The 20,069-nt window shown below is 35.2% G+C and overlaps 1 protein-coding gene across 2 annotated transcripts in view; it reads right to left on the bottom strand.

Moving 5' to 3' along the window:
- Positions 1-635: 635 nt before the first annotated feature.
- SCC2_1 (Sister chromatid cohesion protein 2) overlaps positions 636-20,069 on the bottom strand; it is a 61,955-nt gene continuing 42,521 nt past the window's right edge. Inside the window, exons 16-26 of one of the 2 annotated variants that reach the window (XM_051210841.1) lie at positions 19,441-19,816; positions 16,487-16,644; positions 15,495-15,667; positions 14,966-15,389; positions 13,598-13,899; positions 12,330-12,584; positions 10,562-11,115; positions 9,877-10,178; positions 6,630-7,081; positions 4,933-5,613; positions 636-4,355 (exon numbers count right to left, since the gene is read on the bottom strand). In XM_051210841.1, coding sequence (XP_051070856.1) covers positions 4,158-4,355; positions 4,933-5,613; positions 6,630-7,081; positions 9,877-10,178; positions 10,562-11,115; positions 12,330-12,584; positions 13,598-13,899; positions 14,966-15,389; positions 15,495-15,667; positions 16,487-16,644; positions 19,441-19,816 — 3,875 coding nt within the window. In that variant the 3' untranslated portion in view covers positions 636-4,157. Of the gene's footprint in view, positions 4,356-4,932; positions 5,614-6,629; positions 11,116-12,329; positions 12,585-13,597; positions 13,900-14,965; positions 15,390-15,494; positions 15,668-16,486; positions 19,817-20,069 lie in introns of both variants that reach the window. The other variant, XM_051210840.1, reaches the window with a different exon arrangement.

Genomic DNA, 20,069 nt, shown 5'->3' with positions numbered 1-20,069 from the left:
CTCTTTAAAGAACTTAAAAATGACGGATATATTAGGGGCGATGACCAGCTGAATGTTTGTGACTTAAATAAGTCTTTTGTACGTCAGTCATCTGATGTGATGCTCCCTACGTCCATAGGTTTAATGAATATCCGTGTTCCTAGTTTCACTGAAACTAATGTCCAAAGATGTCTCCAATCACTTAATTCATCCCGATGCTTAGGACCTGATGGTATCCCAAACTTCCTTTTTTTAAAAGTGCGCTGACAATCCATGTTATCCATTCACGACTATTTTTAACGGGTCCTTCACATCTAATCTCATACCGAAAATGTGGAGAAAGATAAAGATAATCCCTGTACCCAAGAAAGTATCTGGCGATATAAATGTAAAATTTGGAATTATTGCAACAACTGCATCCTTTCTCAAAACAATAGAAAAATTATTGATACTTTCACTTCAGCCTGCGATAAAGGAGCATATTGATCCGTATCAGTTCGCTTACGGATGCAAAGAAGCACCGTAGATGCTGTTGCTGTGCTGCATCAGAACATAGTGTTCAACTTAGAAAAGGGTCAGAAGTATGTTCGATGTGCTTTTCTGGACTATACTTCAGCTTTTGATTCTATACCAAGACAACGTTTACTTGAAATGGTATCATCTTATTGGTCAATATTTATTTGACGTGTTATTTTCCTGTTGGCCATTATTGTACAATGTTATCTTCTATTTTATGGTACGTTGTGGACTGCTTGACTGGTATATAAACAAAGTATGTTTGAAATATAATGATTCATAAATCCGAGGCTGAGACTTGTGTTCTGGACTCAGTTGACTGGGCTAGACAGGGAAGCGAGACCAATCAGAACCCTAGGTCGTCCTACGTGTTTGCGCGTCTTTGGTCCGATCAATAATTCGCTACCCCTTAATCAGGAGCATTTATTTTTCACGTCATAACACATTCACCTTGAGAAACCGAGTAGAAGTACGCCTTAGTAAGCAAATGTAGAATACGGTTGTGGAGTCTTACTTGTCATAGGAGCATGATTGAATATTCAACACGATGATCCCCTACCTTAGCAAGGATGAGACAATGGAGTCCACTTATTCTCATACACTCTCAAGTTTATGACCTCTTCCAGGGAAGTCCTGCTGATTATCATTACAGAAGTGGAAATTTGGAGTTTGATCTAGAATGGCCGAAGTGGACGACTACATGTGTTGGAAGACCCTAGTCCAAACCAATGACATACACGGACCATAGGATATTGAAAGAATGCCATGTGCTACTATGAGACCTTATTTCCCGATGATACCTCATTTGATTAGACCTTTGGGTTGGAGACACAAGGAGATTCGTTACTGATGTTTGGCGCACTGTGGTATTTGTACTAACTTTTTTTATTTGAACACTAGATATTGGTTAAAGGAGGCACCGAATACATATGCGCCACACAAATCTCATTTGATTTGTGCAAGGGCTGTGGTGCTGCCCGGGTGCCCAAACCGAAACAGGTGGTTTTCTTAGGGGGCCACACTCAGAGCCTTAGACCTACAGGTCTGATCCACAAGGCAGTGAAGCAACGCAAGGATATGCAGTCCCATGATAGCCGGTGACCAATAATTGGTCCATACGCCGTTTGTTCACTCAGGATACTGGAGCCCATGTGCACCATTGATTTGGAATCAGGGTTTTCCAACTCCCCTATACTGACCCTTCGTGTCCACCAACCCGGTTAAGGTGTCGGACATCCACCTTTCGTCCTCTCAATTTCGTAAACACCCTCGCCGCGTAAAAGACAGTGAGTAGTAATTCACTGGCAGAGGCTATATACGCGTGAGCATTTCGAGAGGGTGAGCGGACTCTCCCCACTCTCGGCCGTACCAGGGTATTTGTGGTCACCGCATCTTAGCCTGGTCGAACCTGGGTTCGAACCAAGGACCTTTCGCGTGAGGTGAACATGATAATCACTATCAACTTCAAATATAATACGTTCCTATCTTAAATTGCACTATTTTGGGAATTCTCTGGAGCACATTAATTCGAATACTCCTAGTTATCATATGTACATATTCGATAATCTAGTGAAGTACTACAGCTTCATACAGATAATTAAAAATGTTTGTTCTACTTAGCATTAGATCCTGCGATCGATACAGCACTAAGTACCAAAGCTGAGAAAGAACCCATTGACAAGTTATCCCTTTACACTTGTTTTATACTCTGTTGAGATTAAGCGAAAGTAAACAACGTGGAGAGCGATCCCTTTTCGTTATCTCTACCTACGCCCCGACTGTTGTTCGTATGCACTAAATGAGCAATACTGTTATAGAATGAAGAAACGTATCAACAAAACGTGCCTCAAAAATAGTGACCCGACAGCTGGGAGAGTTGGACAATCCAGTCAACTAGAAACATGAGCGAGGAGTTTGAATGACGAATAGTGACTTGTTGGTTGCAGGTTGAATATTAGGAATTGTCTGCTTCAATTATGCAAATAACCTATTTCTCACAAATACCAACGTTCCGCACAGCGACCCCACTTGGCAATTTACTTCCGAATTTCAAGTATACATTCATATAGGCCGCACTGCAAACAAATGTGTACAAGGTTGCGGTTAGAGTATTGCCCAGTGGCGATCCTATCGTTGTTCCTTACATTACTCATAAAAAGAGTATGTTATTCTTAACCAAATGAGTTTTAGCTGATTTGTATTTTTCATTATGAAGTATAGATAAGTAGTGTTTTTGTCTAAAAAAATTTACTTGTTAATATGTTTTTTTTTTAATGTTTCACAATGTAATCATCTTTCTGAAGCGTTTCTTAGTGCACCAAATGTTTTTTGTGTACAATACTGGTTGATTCTCAACTATCGTTAACCGAAGTTTTAGGACATAAATTGTTTGAAATGAATACACATTTGATAGAGCAAAATGGGATATGTAAAGATAAACAATGATCGGAATTAAATACTTCATAAAATTAATAATTTATATGAACTTGATTGCTTTATTTTCTGACGTTTTGATTATTGAGATGTGTAAATCGAGAGTGCGATTCAACCTGTACAAATTAAACTGAGATAATCATAGCAAGAATTAATATTGACGGTGGTAATTTGAAGTTAACAATATTTTAGCATATATATATATATATCCTTCAGCTACTACTGGTGACTAATATTTGGGAACATTCGAATACGTTAAACAAACAACAACAGATAACATGGTCAACGCAAATAAAGTATGACCAACTGGAAAGCAACAAACAAACCAAGAAAAAATCAAACAATGAAATGAAAGAAGTGAATCAAAAAATTACAAAATCGTTATCTTGATTGTTATTGGTATAATCAACCAACCAAAGAAACAAGAAATGTAAAAATAATATTGGGACAGTAACTGTTGCGGAATTGAAAAAAATTAGTTTGTAAGTGGAATATTAACGAATATATTAGAACGAATGCAAGGGAAATAATCGAAGTATTGTATTTTAAAAAATGGGAATTTTGAAAGGGATAGGTATGCTCAGAAAGTATCCGAATCTGTAGAAAAAAGACATACATGAGCTCAGAAGCAACTTGTTGGACGACGTAGTAGGTCGATAGATTCATGTTCATATAAAGGTTATAAGTATGGCCTCTTATTTCCAAGATTGTAACATGGCTGAACAAAAGGCAGCAAGTACACATACAAGCATAACTCAATATATTACACACAATACAGAATCTTTAAAAACATTTAAGGAGATGAAAACAAAATATGTGTTGATAAATAAAGCTGAATATTGAAAGCACTATACAACAATAGCATAAAAAACTATGGATGATACACAAAAATCAGATATTTTTGCGTAACTACACCTATTTAAATCAATATCAACATTATGGAGATAATCCGATTTGTTCATAGGTAATAGTAAAGCAAAGGCGCTTTAAAAGGAATGCTTTTGAATGTAGGGTGCGTTTGTTAACCTTTCCTCTGTGTAAAAATACTATTTGCTAGAGAATAATAATGAACAGAAACAAGCATTAAAAAAATCGCAATAAAAACGTAAGGTTTGGTTGGCAAAGAACAACAATAATAAAACAGCCCTAAAATGTTACTTTAAGTGTTGAGAGATTTGGACCTCCGAATTGTTTCTTTAATGTTTCATAAAAAACAAACAAGGAAAGCATCAAGTGAGTTTTGTTTTCTTTTTTTGCTTTAATCTGGACTGAAGAGTCGAGGATGACGACGAGGAAAAAGAGGACATACTATCTTCTGATGATGATGTTGACGATGAAGACAATGATGTAGAAGTGGATGACAAGGAGGATTCACTAGAATCGGATAGTTGTTCTTCACTTTTATCACAATTGGATAGGATTTCCAGCTGAAAATAAGAATAAAATACGCCAAAAAATACGATACGCATTGTATTACAATTAATATAACCGTGAAAAGTGTGACAAGAAGAAAAATATCATTATTTCTGTGACGTCGAAGGAATAGTAAGTGAAAAGTACCATGTAGTTCAATTAAACGAATTCGACTGATGTCTCTATGTTGAGATGACTGATAAAACTAATTAAATGGTCGAACTACGTAATAGAACGTGGTTCAAACTACTGATGTAGATTTGAATATTTCAATAACTGAACCACAAAATTCATGTCTGATCAAGAGTATACAGAAGTGTGATTACTGAGAGTTATAGTAGTAAGTACGCCTAATATCTACACTTCACGGAGAAATAATTAAATGTACACGATCAACAAAAGAGGCTATAAAAAGCTTGTTAAATTATCAGACGAGGACCAACAAAATGAAAAAAACAGTATATGAAATATGAACGTTTAAAATATCATGCTTAGAAGTCAAACCGTTAGCTAAATTACGGAAAAAAACATACAATTGAATAAAATGAGAAATGCGTTTTTACAAAATAACGTGAATAAAAGATTATATACCTTTTGGCCGTTTCTAATGGAACTCTCCTTGGTTGCTAAATTAATTTGACGCATTTTGAAACTCTGGCATTCAGACAAGTGTTTTTTACTTGTTCGTTGTTCTTCCGAATGTGGCTTGTGAGTTTGACTTTCATTTGAATGACTGGTTTTGGAAGGTAATGACTTAGATTTCGAATTCTTCACTCGCGAAGTGTGATGATTACCACCTGAAGCAAAGTGATGTGATACATGTTTCATTTCATATTTACTGGCGAATTCCGAACGTTTAGAATCGTGCTTAGTTTTCCTATTCGTAATGGAATGCTTCCCCGGACGAGATGTATTTGTACTATTCATCATAGCAGACGGTAGTGGAGCAAGAGTGCGAGTTGGACCTGTAGACTGTTTTGAATTAGTCGAACGACACTGATGAGAAAGAGATTTAGCATGACCAATAACTCCCAAATTTTGAAAGTTGGATTTTTTCGTTTTAGTATTTTTTTGCATATAAGATTGTGAAGTTGATTGTTTTTTTGTTTGATTAGCATAATTCGAAACACTAGGTTGTTTTACTTTTGAAATCATAGCTATCTTATTATTCTTTCTAACACAGCTATCCACAGAGTTAGTTTCTGAGTTGGCATCAGAATCTAACGATTCGAAATGCGTATGGTGAGTTTGATTTTGAAAACTAGGTTTATTCTACAAAGAGGAAAACAATTGGAGGAATGTTATTTTACAGAGAAGATTTTTTGTTACAAATATTTAAGTTGTGATATGATGGGCAGTCATAATTAAGCAAGATAATCAGGTCTTGATATCATAGGTCATTAAACGATCTAAAAAAATGAATCACGTAATCAATCAACTTTTCATATTTTCATAACATTTAAATCGGGTGAAATATTTTGTGTGAATTTTTTTACATACGACTCAAATGTTTTACTGAAAGATTATTCTGATATCTCTTCATTGTGTACCTTGCATCAACAATTCGAATTTGTGAGTAATTGTCACTTAGTCACATTTAGTTCATGCAACCGATGGCAATGAATACATACCATACAAATTTTCCTCAGTTATAATTATGACGTGTAATATCAATTACATGATTCTTTATTTTCGAAGAAATCAAAGCTAAAATGAAATATTAATCATTCGGCATATTAACGAGATATTCAGGAATGAATGTATTTACTTTATCATGACCGATTAGTGATTTGAATTAACCCCTCAATGAACTGAGAAACTAGTACTTGAGGTTAACATAATGGTTTCGCTGTATAGGAAAGCAGTTTTAAGTACACCAGTGACAAAACACGACATCAAAAAGTGAAGGACATTCAGCCATACTAGTAAACTAAACACCGGATTTCAGAATGTACTGAATAGTACTGTGTTTGCGTAACGTAAATAGCCGCAAATTAAAAGAAATACAAAAATGTATCAAACAACATCTTTAACATAGAACAATTAATCGTTTTAAAAGAGTTTTCAGAATATGTAGATCAACATAGAAACTAGGATGTTAACATCTCATATCTTGAGATAGAGTAAATGAAACCATGAATAATGTAAACGAATAACTGCGAGAAATAAGATGAAATTATAGGAAATTTAATGCAGTATAATAACGTAGTAATGTAAACCTAGCTAAAACAGCAATAAATTGCATAACAAATGTAAAGGCGGAAATACTGTTGTAAAATAATACTTACCGGCGAATCTGGACTTGACTGCAATAGAGATTGGTGACCACGTGAACTACCAATTTTCTGTGACTTTCTAAGATTATTTAACTCGACTGAATCAGAGCTGGTAGAATAGCTGGAATGTTCTGATAGCCGTCTATGCTTTTTGATGGACTTTGAAATTAAACATTGAGATTGTAAGTCAACAAAATGTTTTTCTTTATTTTTCATCCCAGTGTCGCCTACGGCCTCAATGGAAGGATCTGATAAAGATGATTTTGAAGACTGTCGTTTTACAATTTTATGTTTTCCAAGCTGCTTACCAGATTTCCCAATTGTCTGATTAAAAGAGCTATCAAGACTCTGTTTAACAGATGGTAAACATTCCGCAGAATTTGACTTGCTACGTTTGGATATAGTTGACGGATTGCATAAGGTTGTAGAGCATTCTCCACTTTCCACTTCCGCCTGACAATCTTCTGTAAAATACAGTATTCAATTGTTGACTGACTGAGAGGGCAAATACATGTGGGAAAATGAAGAATCTTATGAAATGGTAAAAATCAGTAACATAATAGAATGAAGTAACCGTTTGGCGAAATAATTTGTAGGAAACTATTTTTACACCTTTAGATATAGAAAAAAGTCCGTAGAGTTTTATTAGTGAGAATCTCTTATGGATTCAAGAGGTTTGAAATACACAGTTTAGTACAATGTTTTGTAAATGTGCTGCGTCACCGACAATTCTAAATGCAACAGGCAGTATAATGTAAATCCTCTGAGATACAGACGAAGTAATGACCAAAATAAATAACAAGCATCTCATTGGAAGAAACCCTATCGGTGATAACATAGCGCTAGTAAACGTAACACTAGAATAATTATATATCTTACATTACTGATGGATGTTAGACTACTTGTCGTCATGGGAAAAAGTTGCGATCAATCGACCATGAATGCAGTAAAAATCATATGGAAGCTATAAGTCATGAAGGAAATGATATAATAAGGAATAAATATGAGAAAAACTGAACGTATAGTTCTGTTGCATGTTGAATTTGAATCTACTTCTGTGGCAAACTCTGCAGAATATAAGCTATTTTCAAACGAAAGTGCAGTAAATATATTTAGCTCGACATCATGAACAAACGGGTAAAACAGTAACTGTTATGATTAGTGATCCAGAACCAACAACACAGATATTTTTAAAACTGAAAGTTACAATTGCACTTATTTTGCTGAGTTGTTATGTCTACAATTATGAATATCATGGAACAGACGCTGATCAAATAAACCGTCACTATAATACTCACTTACTTAAGCCTGTTACCTCTCAAGAAGGAGCACAGGCCGCTGACAATCACTCTTCATCTAACCCTGCCCTAGGCAATCCTTTCCAGTTGCGATTCATTGTTTTGATGTCTGTCTCCAATTCTCTGCGCAGTGTGTTCTTCGACCTTCCACTTTTCCCTTTGCCTACAGGGTCCCAAGCTAGGGCTTGCCTCGCATTGCAGTTTGGTGATTTCCACAATGTGTGTCCCACCCACCCCCAGCGTCTTTTCCTTATATCTTCTTCAGTTGGAAGCTGGTATGTCTTCTCCTGCTGTAGGTTGTCGCTGTGGTGTCAGGCCAACGGACATTGAATATCTTGCGTAGAAAACTGTTTATAAATACTTGTATATTTTTGTCGATGATTGTAGTTGTTCTCCACGTTTCAGCTCCATACAGTAGAACTGTCTCGACGTTCGTATTGAAGATTCTGACTTCGATATTGGTTGACAGTTGTTTTGAGTTCCATATGTTCTTCAATTGTAGGAATGCTGCCCTTGCTTTGCCAATGCGTGCCCGCACACATGCATCAGATCCCCCTTGTTTATCGACGATTCTGTCCAGGTACGTGAGAGATTCTACATCTTCCAGAGCTTCTCCATAAAGTGAGATTGGGTTGGTGTTCTGTGTGGGATTTCAGGATCTTTCTTTATCTCTTGTGTATGTTGAGGCCTACTGCTGCAGAGGCTTCTGATACACTGTGTGTTTTCACCTGCAGTTGCTTTTGTGTATGGGATAGAAGGACCAGGTCATCTGCGAAGTTCAAATCGTCTGGTTGCATACAAGCTGTCCATTGTAAGCCGTGCTTCCTCTGAGATTTGTAAGTCTTCATAATCCAGTCAACTATCAGAAGGAAAAGAAAGAGCGATAGTAATCATCCTTGTTCACACGCCTTTCATTGACCCTCTGAATTTTATAGATGTAAATATGGTCTATATGGTTATCCATGGTATGATCCGGTGAGACCCATGAAGCTTTGTGTATGCGTTTGTGTGAGAATATTGTGACACTTATAGCCAAGTTGTTGAATACACGTAGATTTGAAAATCTGTCACTATTCTCGTTTCTCTCTCCCAGTTCATGTCGTCTCATGATATCTTCTTATTCAGTGTTGTCCATCCTGACCTTGGCGTTTCGGTCTCTCATCAGGTTGGTCAGTTTCTTTCCTGAATACTTAGCTGTGATTGATTGCAGCCTCTCATAGAACTGATCTTTATTGTCGTCGTTACTATGATTGGTGGGTGCATAAGATCGGATAACATTCATTGTGATCCCCTCATTCATTGTCTTGAATGATTCTTTGATGATTCTGGATCCGTAAGATTCCCATCCTACAAGTGCATTTCGTGCTACTTTGGACAGCATTAGAGCAATTCCCTGAGTGTGTGGAGCATTTTCCTCTTCGTGACCGGAGTACAGCAGCATCTCTCCCGTATCCAACCTTTGCTGTGCAGCTTGAGTTCAGTGGGTTTCGCTGATTCCAAGTACTGCCAATTTGTATCTCCTTATTTCCGTTGTTATTTGACTGGTCCTCACGACCTCTCACATTGTCCGGACGTTCAATGTACCTATGAAAATTGTTGCTCTGGTTATTAGAAGGGGCATCGGCCGCGCGACTTCGGAAGAATCTCGGCTTTCATCCTGAGGCGCCCTAATTATTCCTTCAACCCCCAGGGTAGAGTTTGAATGGTTTGATTTGTTTAATCTGGTTAGCGTTATTTTAGAAAGATCGTTATCTACGGGATGGTGTTTCCGACCCCATGCCCAGCTGTCCTCCTTTACCTGGGCTTTGGAATTACTGTAACTCCAGAAGAGCTATAGGCGGAGTTGCCACTATAATACTAAAAGAGTAAAATGAGGATCGACTAAAGTGCTGTATACAGTTGTAATGTGGAACAGAATAACAAATAATCATAGGAAAAACTGATGCTGATTTAGAACTTACCTTTTATGTCATTTTCAATGTCAGAAATTTGAACATTAGGCTTAGAAGTACACTTTACCGACTGCTCATTTAATGAACTGTCTTCATGAAGCATTAATTCTCGACGCAGTACAAGAAAATGGCGTAAAAGAATATGATCTGGAGGGCCTTTAGATACATCGCTCCACCCAGGGTTCAAAACGTACTGGTAAACTATGCACGATAATGTCATGAGCTGGCCAGAACAACTTGATTGTTTTGTTAATATAATTGGTTTCTCCCAAAGTTTCGATGTATCAGAAGGTGAGTAATCTTTCAGTTTACTGAAACCGTTACAGTGAATATTTATTAAAAAGAAATATAATTATCTGTAGAACATGTTAAAGGCTATAAATCTACGGTACTCTACATAACATTTTTATTTAGCAGAGTTTTAAGATGTACCCTTGTTTGAGCAATGAGCAATCAAATTGTTAGTCGATCCTAATACAAAATGAAAAAATGCATACATTATAACTCCCTATAGTAGAATTAATTCTCAGTATAAATGACAACACACCTACGTTTTAGTCCTATTCATAGGATATAAAATTTACAATAATAATAAACTCACAAATTATTCTATAATACCTTACCTTAGTACGAAATTAATATTTTGCTGGTAACATTTAATACAGTATGAAGCATATATGAAAATAAAATTTACCTGTAAGTTACACCATAGTATTCACGTATAAACTTTCTGATAGTCATAAGGAGTAGACACGATGGTCCTGCGTATACCATAGATGATCGTGCCTTTCCTTTTAAAGAATCTGACTGACAGTGTTTGAACATGTTTTGTAGGTCTTTCTCAGATGAACTAAATGAAATTTGATTATCAAGAGCTTTCATTGTTTCCACATATTTATAGGAAGTGTTGAAGTCATATTCTCTAGGTAAATTTGCTTCACACTTATCAAGGAAATCCATGAGGTCAGTTTCACTAGTGAATTTTCGATCATTGTTCATTGAAGATCTGGATAACTCACAGACTTCTGAATTTGAGCATTTGTTTTGAGCAGCAGATAACAAACTTCGGTATAAGGATCTTAAAATAGTAGATCCTATTAGGCTTATTCTTTGTTCTATTAGGTCAGCAACGTAGTAAACTTCATCAAGAACTACATATGGAAAGTGTGCCAAGTGATCTGCGATGAAAATCAACTGACTTAACCGACTTTGAATACTCTCATTTTCAGTGGTGTGAAGTGATGATTTCTGTAAATTAATATAAAGCAAACAGCAGTATTTATACGCTGAATGATAAGTTCCATTAAGCTTGTTACGGATGTGTTCGGGAATGCACACTAATAATGCTACTTCTAGAAACAACAAAACCTTCCTTGTATAATATCAGTCTTGGTCTTTTTATCGCGTGTGTTAGAAGGAACTGAAGTATTGTTGTATTGGGCTTACGCGTCGTAAACTTAGAGAATATCCTTTAAATTGCTTTATTGAGTTCGAAAGCGTTTACAAATTATACAAACCTTCGCAACCTCAGTCAGTCAGTCAACAGACAACGTAGAACTTCGTACGTACGTACATCAGTTCGAGTTGCCGTTCCACATAAGCACAGAGATGCAGTTGTTGATCCAAATCCCGTAGTGGTAGAGGTAGTAAGAGTATAAGCAGTAATCAGAAAAACTAGGGTTTGAAGATGTTATTCAAGGAGTATAATACAGTGAAATAAATTTGGAAAGAGGAAAAAAGGACATGAAGAATTCAGAAGATTAGAATTTGGGAGGACACGAAGAGTGGATGCACCTGCGCCAAACGATTTTGATCCATGTCATTTAAGGTCTCTAACCATCGGTTGCTATCGTCTCGCAGATCCCAACCAGGTAGTCTACACCTACCAACATGACGCAGTCTACTTGTCAGTGACTTCATGGACTTGTGCCATGTTTTGGTCTGGCCGCCCATAGCTTTCTTCCAACCTACTCCTACATCAGAAAACATCGCACGTCGGGGCAGTCGGTGGTTGGAATACGTAACACATGTCCCAGCCATCTCAAATGATCAAGTTTCACTACTTCAACAATTGATTTGCCATCCTTACCTAGTATTATTGAAGCTAATATTTTAGACACTATATTAGTCAAACCTTCGCAACCTAAAGCCTTATATTTATGAAAAAATCATGCTGATTGTAGTAATAGGGAAGATTTATAGCTTATGGTGATAACTATACTTAACGTCAACAAATATTAAAAGACAATAGATTTATGCCTGTATTAAATGACGTCATTCTCATTCGTAAGACGAGTTAGTTGGATCTAAATGAAAATACCATAAAATGAAAGAATTTTACTATGAGGCATTTTATTCAAGTGGGGAATGCCTTCAAACGTAACACTGGAGACTGTGTCATATAGTTAAGTGCAGTAAGAAGCTCACAGAATACAAAAACGTTGAAATCTTGATTATCTTACCTGGTATTCATCAAATATAGATAACAAATTAACAATTAACGATCGACGATATTGTCGATTAGTTCTCAACATGTTGTACAGTCCATAATTTATACAAAATACTGTAGATGTAGAATTATTTGTCGGTGAAAGTGATTTACTTTCAGAAGCGGTTTTAGAATCTTTAGCTCCGCGAACTATGAGTGAAGAAAACTCATTAGTGTGTATAATTAATTGCAACTGATGTGACATGCGAATTCCAGAGACAGCTCGCATCTATGAAAAAAGTCAAGGGTAATGCATAAATCTCTTTTGAATTGTAAGTAGGCTGAAGTTTATCATCTAAAACAATGACAAATCGGTTTTTTAAATTTTGTTAAATATTTAGGGAACTTATTTATTTTGAAAAAAATACTCCGCACAAACTAGACCCTCAGAGACCCATAAAGTAAAATTCGCTGACAAAATATAGACAGGAAATAAACTAACCTACTATATTTCCTATATACTGATAAACATATTTGAATTAACATGCAGACATTTTAGAACACAAATATCCAAGGTCTCCATGGGTTCTGTATTCAAAATAAAATGAACGGAGCTTTGATTAAATGGCTTAAAATCCGCTATTATTCCAGTTATTATTATTAGTTTCCTGACTTATTCCAGTTCAGTCTTCGTTTACCTAATATACATGATAACAATGCCATAATTAGTTATAGGACAATTAATGGTGAAGAAATTTACTTATTAGTTCAAGAAACTTCGTCAGTAAACATGGATTAAAACACAAATTACAAATGTTTTATTAGCCACCAGAGCAAACTTTAGATAAGGAGTAATTCAGTGATCAACCACTGATTCTTTTCGTATGGTGAGTACTTGTAAGTTTCAAAATTTCATGGTCCTGATAACAGCAAGTACGATATACAATCCTTGAAGTAGCTTATAACCTAACATTTGTCTATATCCAGTAAGATTTCATACAAATCTAGAAAAAATAATCCACAGATGTCAACTATCTTTGATGTTGACTAAGCAACCAAATATATGTATTCAGTGACGTTAGCCTATTGAATACTCTGTATAGAAGCAATAAAATGTAAGTTTATTTAAATTTCCCCATTAAATGTAGGTACGGAACTGTAAAATAAGATCTAATATCTAGGTAATCTAGAACTTTGTATTATTATTGCAAATGAACTGGTAGTATGAAAGCAATCAACATTTCAATTGATTTTAAAGCCATGAACATCAAACATAATAAAAATAAATTAAAATAAACTTACTGCGGCGAATCCGGGAATTTTTTGTTCAGCTTCTGTAAGACAAACTGAAGCACGAGAACGAATACTTGGGTCTGAATCAGTTTGCAAACAAATCAGGGAAGACAAAACGTGAGATGGATGAATTAATCCTTGACGTAATATAGTTGATATTAGGCTTAAGGCTGAAGAGCGAACACTAACAGACGGGGTGAGAATACAATATTTTAAAACTATGGGCAAATAGGTTTGGGCAACTGCACTGCTGTGACCAGTTACTTGATCAGTTAGTTCTTTGAGAGATTCACGCTTGGAACGTGTAGCCCCTGGATAAGAAATGGGAAACAGACTAACGTCAAAAACTGTTGATCTCACAGATCGACTTCATAACCAAACTTAAAATTACTCCAAGATATTTATAAGATAAATTGGCATCAATATTTCAATCATTAAGTGGGAAAATAGAAATCTTAGGTAGGGGTAATTAGTATATTTCCTACAGAGCTTAAAATATCATAATCAGAAATGTGAACACTAAGATACATACATAAAGAATGTAAAAATTAGAAGAGTGCACAAATATGCCTGTGTTTGTGGTGTTTTTTATTTATCACAGTGGGGTCTCATCAGAAGGATGTACTCCTAACTAACCACAATTCAAAATATAATCAACTTGCGGCTACGGGTAGAGGCATAGAGAGTCCATATAGTAATAGAGCAATATCGAATGCAGTCTTAAATAACACGAAAATATCTGTCATAACCCTTGAAAAGTTAGTGGATACTACGACGTGATAGATCAGTAGACGTGTTGCTGTTTGAAAAAATAGATGATGGATTAGAAAACTGGGGTGGAGGTATACAAAACTGACGAGAACAAAATAGGATGAGACGTGCATTCTGAATTTCATTTCATTTAGCCTTATACAGCAATAATCATAATATATATCTTTAGTAGGTAACTTAGACTGTTATGATGAATTTTATATTATCATTGAAGATTTAAGAAGAAACAAGGTTCATATAACCAGAGCAAAAATAATCTTCAGATAATAAGACATATAGAAGAGGGAGAGAATAAAAGAAAATATTAATCACAATTACTATTATTGATGGATCAGGAGTCTTCAAATCCGTAAGTGCGAAGAGAGGAATTCTACAAGATGATAACCGTGGTCTATGTAGAAAAATAGTTGTGAATTTTATGTATTATGAGAGTAACACGGGTAATAGATTAAAACTTTGTATTCCTAAGGTAACTTGAAGTCGTTCGTAAGAAGGTTTGAATTTTCTTTTTGAATTAAATTTAGACAGCACGAGCTTAACAAATATCAGTTAAAAGGGACTTATTACATTAATAATTTTTAAAGGCTATCAATAGCAACAACTTACACAAGCGATTATCTGCAGTTGCTTTACGCTCCTTCTGCAATAAATAATGTGTTAAATTGTCAAGTATAATACACTGAATCTCAAAAAATGAGGATCCATCAGTTGGGTGATTATTGGTTAAAGAATTTTGAACAGTTGAAAGAAATCGAGTTAAAAACAATTGTACAGAACCAGTACAGAAAAGTTGATCATGACGAAATAATAAAAATCCTAAACCAGTAATAGCTTTACGACATAAATCTGGATCAATCATATCAGACTTCATATGAGACGGATTAACACCATCATTGTTAAGATCGTTCGTAGAGCTACTGGGATTGGAAAATGTGGTGCTGCTTTGTACATGTATACGAACGGATGCATATTCCGCAAACAACATAAGTATATCCACAACTTCATCCAGTAGGTTTGAATTAGACATACCCTTTATTTTGAATAAAATAAAAATATAAAAAATAAAATAGTAGTTAATAGAACATGATAATCAAATAACTTTCAGAATGATTCAGACAAAACAACGAACTCTCACCGATTTCTTATTTCTGTTAAATGAATAATCCAATGTGAAGTATTTACATATCAAACCGACAGTGTACAATGCCCGCAATATTGATGGTCGAGTTTTGGATGATATTCGAGCAGAAGTACTTATCTTAGTTGAAAGAGCCTCTCGTAATTCTAATGAAAGGTCCGTAAGGAGACCTAAAAAGAAATAAGTAAATGATCATTGAACATAGATGCGTGATTTGATGCGGTGATAAATGAAAAATTTTAAAATTCAGGTTGCATATCGAAGATTAAAGTAGTAAAACTAGGTAAAAATGAATGTTTATTATCCTACTATATGTCTATTTGTAGTAATCATGATTTAATCATATTATATACAGGTGGAAAACTACTGAGAGACACAAATCGAAAATGACTCCTTGAAGTAAAAAATGAAAAAAATGAACTCAAACTTTTAATTTTATAAATACGTAGCATATCAAGCCTGAGAATGATTCAAAAGAATGAAATGTGGTTTAGTACATAAGTAGTTTAAACCAATGTAATGGCCATATGGCCACGTTGATTACAGACTTCCTACAACAGGAGATAGTACAAGTGGTCCCAATTGGTTAGATACGGTGCATATTCAATACCTTTTAAATGAAGAGTAATTAAAGAAATCATATTACATACGATTCCTCGAAGTGCTCAACAATTTGATAACTATTTTGCATGCACAGTTTGATTAATAACACTATAATACTAACTAAACAGGAATTATATGTATCCTACCTTACAACGAGTTCAAGTTTGAGATAAATATAAAATATGTGAAAACGACAAATACGTTTTATTTAAAGGTCATTTCAATAATCAAAAGATATTTCACCACAGGAGAACGAAATGACGTTGTGTCAATGAGATAAAAGGTAACTTCTAATTATAATATACATTCTAGTAACAACTAGAATGTTGTACAGAAGTAAAAAAAAACAATTATTCGAAAAGTAGATATTTATGTAAAATACATACCATAGAATTGTGTGAAGCAACATATAACTTGAGTTTGGTCTTTTAAAACTTGATTAACGAGCACTGCTAAACACGATAAAGCTGAATCAACAACCAAACGACCTTGACGTTGAACAAACTGAAGTAAATCATTTTGTAACTGAAAGAAGTTAGTACGTCTAGGAAAAACATTTAAATAAAGATACACTATGACTGACCATATGGATATTTGCAGGGCTAAAAACAGCTTACAAATAATCATTACATTTAGCACCATTTCGTTACAAAAGTGTATATAAAATATTTCTTTAATCAAATAACATATAAAAAGTATTTTGAGCGTTTTTGCCTTCTCATAACGGAAGAGAGATTACAAGAAGTTAAGCATTAACTCTAAAGTATAAGAAACACATATGGAATAAATTCCTGTCAACAGACGCTTGAATCCAAACTAATCAAAAATCCAGACGGAGATACACCGTGTTGTCTGCTTTTTAGCCATTAATGAGTACACTTCCACCGACTGCAGTTCAGTGGGGCGAAACGCAGGTTTTACAAGAAATCCTTCGACTTCCTTCAAAAATACAGGATCTCAGACAAAGTTATCATAGTACATGATTTTAAAACCCAAGTAAGTTAGATAATCCAGTTTAAGCAATAGCTAGATTGATGTGGTGTTTCAGTTCGGAAAACAGATATTAGTGAATGCCAGCTACAATTATCCTCAAACAGGCTGTTTACCTATAATAAATATTAACCTTAATCATGAAGGACATTGTCTTATTTAGTAAATATCAACATCAACACACCATATCGCTTTCGACCACCTTCGGAGTCCCATCAGAAGACTGTCACTCCTTCTGGAGACATACTCCTTGGACCCCATTAGTGTTATAGCGAAAGCAAGCAATTCCATGAATTTTACTGAACGCAGAAGTCACAATATGAGGATGGTTTAGAGCTTAGTCAGAACGCAAAAAGGTTAAGGAAGAAACAGACAATCACTTAGCCGATAATAAAGAGGTAGCTTGTAATATTATAAAAACAGCTGCAAACACAGCATTAATATCAATCAACAACTTAAACCGGAAGGTTAAGAAATATCGATAGACTTTAGAAACTTTTACTGATTTGATAGGTGCTAAGAAACTCATGCAAGCAGACCTTGAAAACAATGAGGATCAGAAACATTTTAAAAGTAGAGTGATAAAATGTGTACACAATGATGATCGTCAGGAACGACAGTAAGATATGGAAAAACCAAGAGCAGTTTTACTGGTCTCCAGTTACTCTCCGGTCACTCGATATTCCGAAACAACCTAAAATGGTAACAGACAAAAGATCAGAGACTCTTTGAGAAGTTGGAAAAATCATGTGATTGATCTACATCACTGATCATCCCGATTCTTAGAAACGCACAGAAATCCCCGAGTGGTAACCATAGAGGAATCTGTATGCCCAGCAGTGCCAAAATATTAGCCCTCAAGGTCGTTAGACACTAAAACAGAGCTCGTAAACACCAAACCCTTCACAAGCGAACATTTTTTAAATGTTTTCTAAAATAAGTACTTTAATCTGAATATATTCAGACTAAATATTCATACTTAACTCAATCCACTTTCTACCCATTCTTATAATTTTTAATTTACTTCTATCGCAATTCAATACGTTATTACATTGGATGGTGTCTGCCACATCTGGAACTTGAATTTCTGCTATGCCGCGTACAATTTGAGAACTCAAACGCTTGAACCCTCCAAATCGCAAGTTAGAAGACAGAAGAAAAATGGAAAGGAATCCTATTCGAACCAGTCAAATATGGTACAAAACACTCAGGTGTTTATAGCTTTTAGTAAAAACGAAATCATTACAATCATCCAATCAGCATGCAGTGGTTCTTAGCATTTGTCCAATCGGAGAGCTACACGGTGATTGTATGGAATGTCTTCGGCCCTTCTAGAGCTTCCTTGAGTCCACCGGGAGCCTTCCCCCAGTAGCCTTCTTGGTAATCTGAATACATGTCTAACACATTTACATTTCATGATTTCACTGTTTGCATAGGTTTCTGATCATTGTCAGAATATAAATGCTAATACTGCTTCGAATCCCTTAATATGAACAGCACACACGGATGCTAATGCTAATTTGACTCTTTTGCTATTTATTTAATAAGTTTTATCTTTTTATGGTGCGATCTATTGGACATTTATTCCGAGATTTACGTTGACGATGATTAACGTAAGCATAAACACAACAATACTGTGAACATAAAGCTTAGCACCGAATAAATACACGAAATCGGTTTACACAGACGTTATTTAGAGTAGCATAATTCTTTAAGAAATATCAAGTTAACGTACTCAATATATGCTCATATCAAGGCAAATATAAAAGAAGTAGTAAAATTACAACATTTAATTTTAATAACACTTGATGTTTGCAGCTGGCGTATCCATACAAAAATCAAGCAAATACGAAGATCCAAAAAGACTGATAGTATAACCTCATCTAAATTATGTAGCTCTAAAAGAGTTAGGTTTATTAGATTGCAATGCATGACAAAGGATTACTGATATACTATCTAGCAATAACAGAAATAGGTAGGGATAGTGATTTTCCTTGGAATAACAACTGAACCACTATTGATCGTATTTTTTCAAATTAACAGATATCAAAAAATGACGAAATCTTATTCATGAGATGACCAAGAATATCTTTATCTCAGTGTAAGGAAGTTGGATGTATTGTATTCTTCATCAATCCAGCTCATAGAACACTACAGCTTCTTCATTAGTATAATTCAGAGGAAAAATCTGTTCTGTTCTCCTTAGATATTCTCAGTTTGGTCATAACTTAAGACCTGCCATTTCGTTTGTATTCTTACATGAACATCTGACTTTCACAATATAAAACAAAAAGTGCTTGTGTAAATCTACGTAACACAGATCAAACACAAACACCAAACGAAAACTTACGGAACGCCGGCAAACATAGCTTCTTCCATAGGAGGACTATCTGACTCACTTAAGTTGCTTGCTATTTCTGTGAGTACAATTTCCACAACATTGATCAGGTGATAAAGGAACTGCGTATTTGTTGGTTTCATTTGATTTTCCGCTTGTCCAGTGCTAGTCAGTGTTCCAGGAACAGATAAACATATTTTATGCACAAGATCCATTAAAAAACCAACGTAGGGGCGAACAAGATTAGGTTTACTATAACTGACCAGATGTAAACAAGCCATAAGACCATGCATATTCGACAGAAAAGAAAGCGACTGTGACGATTTCCGAGATTCCATTGGGTGACTTTGCTTTATCAGTTGTTTAGAACTTGGGACCAGTAAAGGACCTACAATAGCCAGCCATGGTAAACAAGTAAGTATGTACAATATTAAATCAATTAAAGTCCTAAAAATGGACGTAAATTTTCTTTTTACTGAGTCATTTACAAAACCTCTTCAGTGCAATACGGACCAGAAAGCATCCGGTGTATTGTGAAAAGGCGGAGAAAGGATTTTTTTTTTCTATGATTTTTCTTACTGTTTCATGAGATTTTATATATCCGCGATTGGAAGCTAACGTTTAACGTATTAATTATTGCT

Source organism: Schistosoma haematobium, chromosome ZW (genome assembly GCF_000699445.3).
Source record: "Schistosoma haematobium chromosome ZW, whole genome shotgun sequence".
Classification (NCBI taxonomy): domain Eukaryota; kingdom Metazoa; phylum Platyhelminthes; class Trematoda; order Strigeidida; family Schistosomatidae; genus Schistosoma; species Schistosoma haematobium.
The sequence above is the reverse complement of the archived record's forward strand: the minus strand, read 5'-3'. Positions and strand labels throughout refer to the sequence as shown.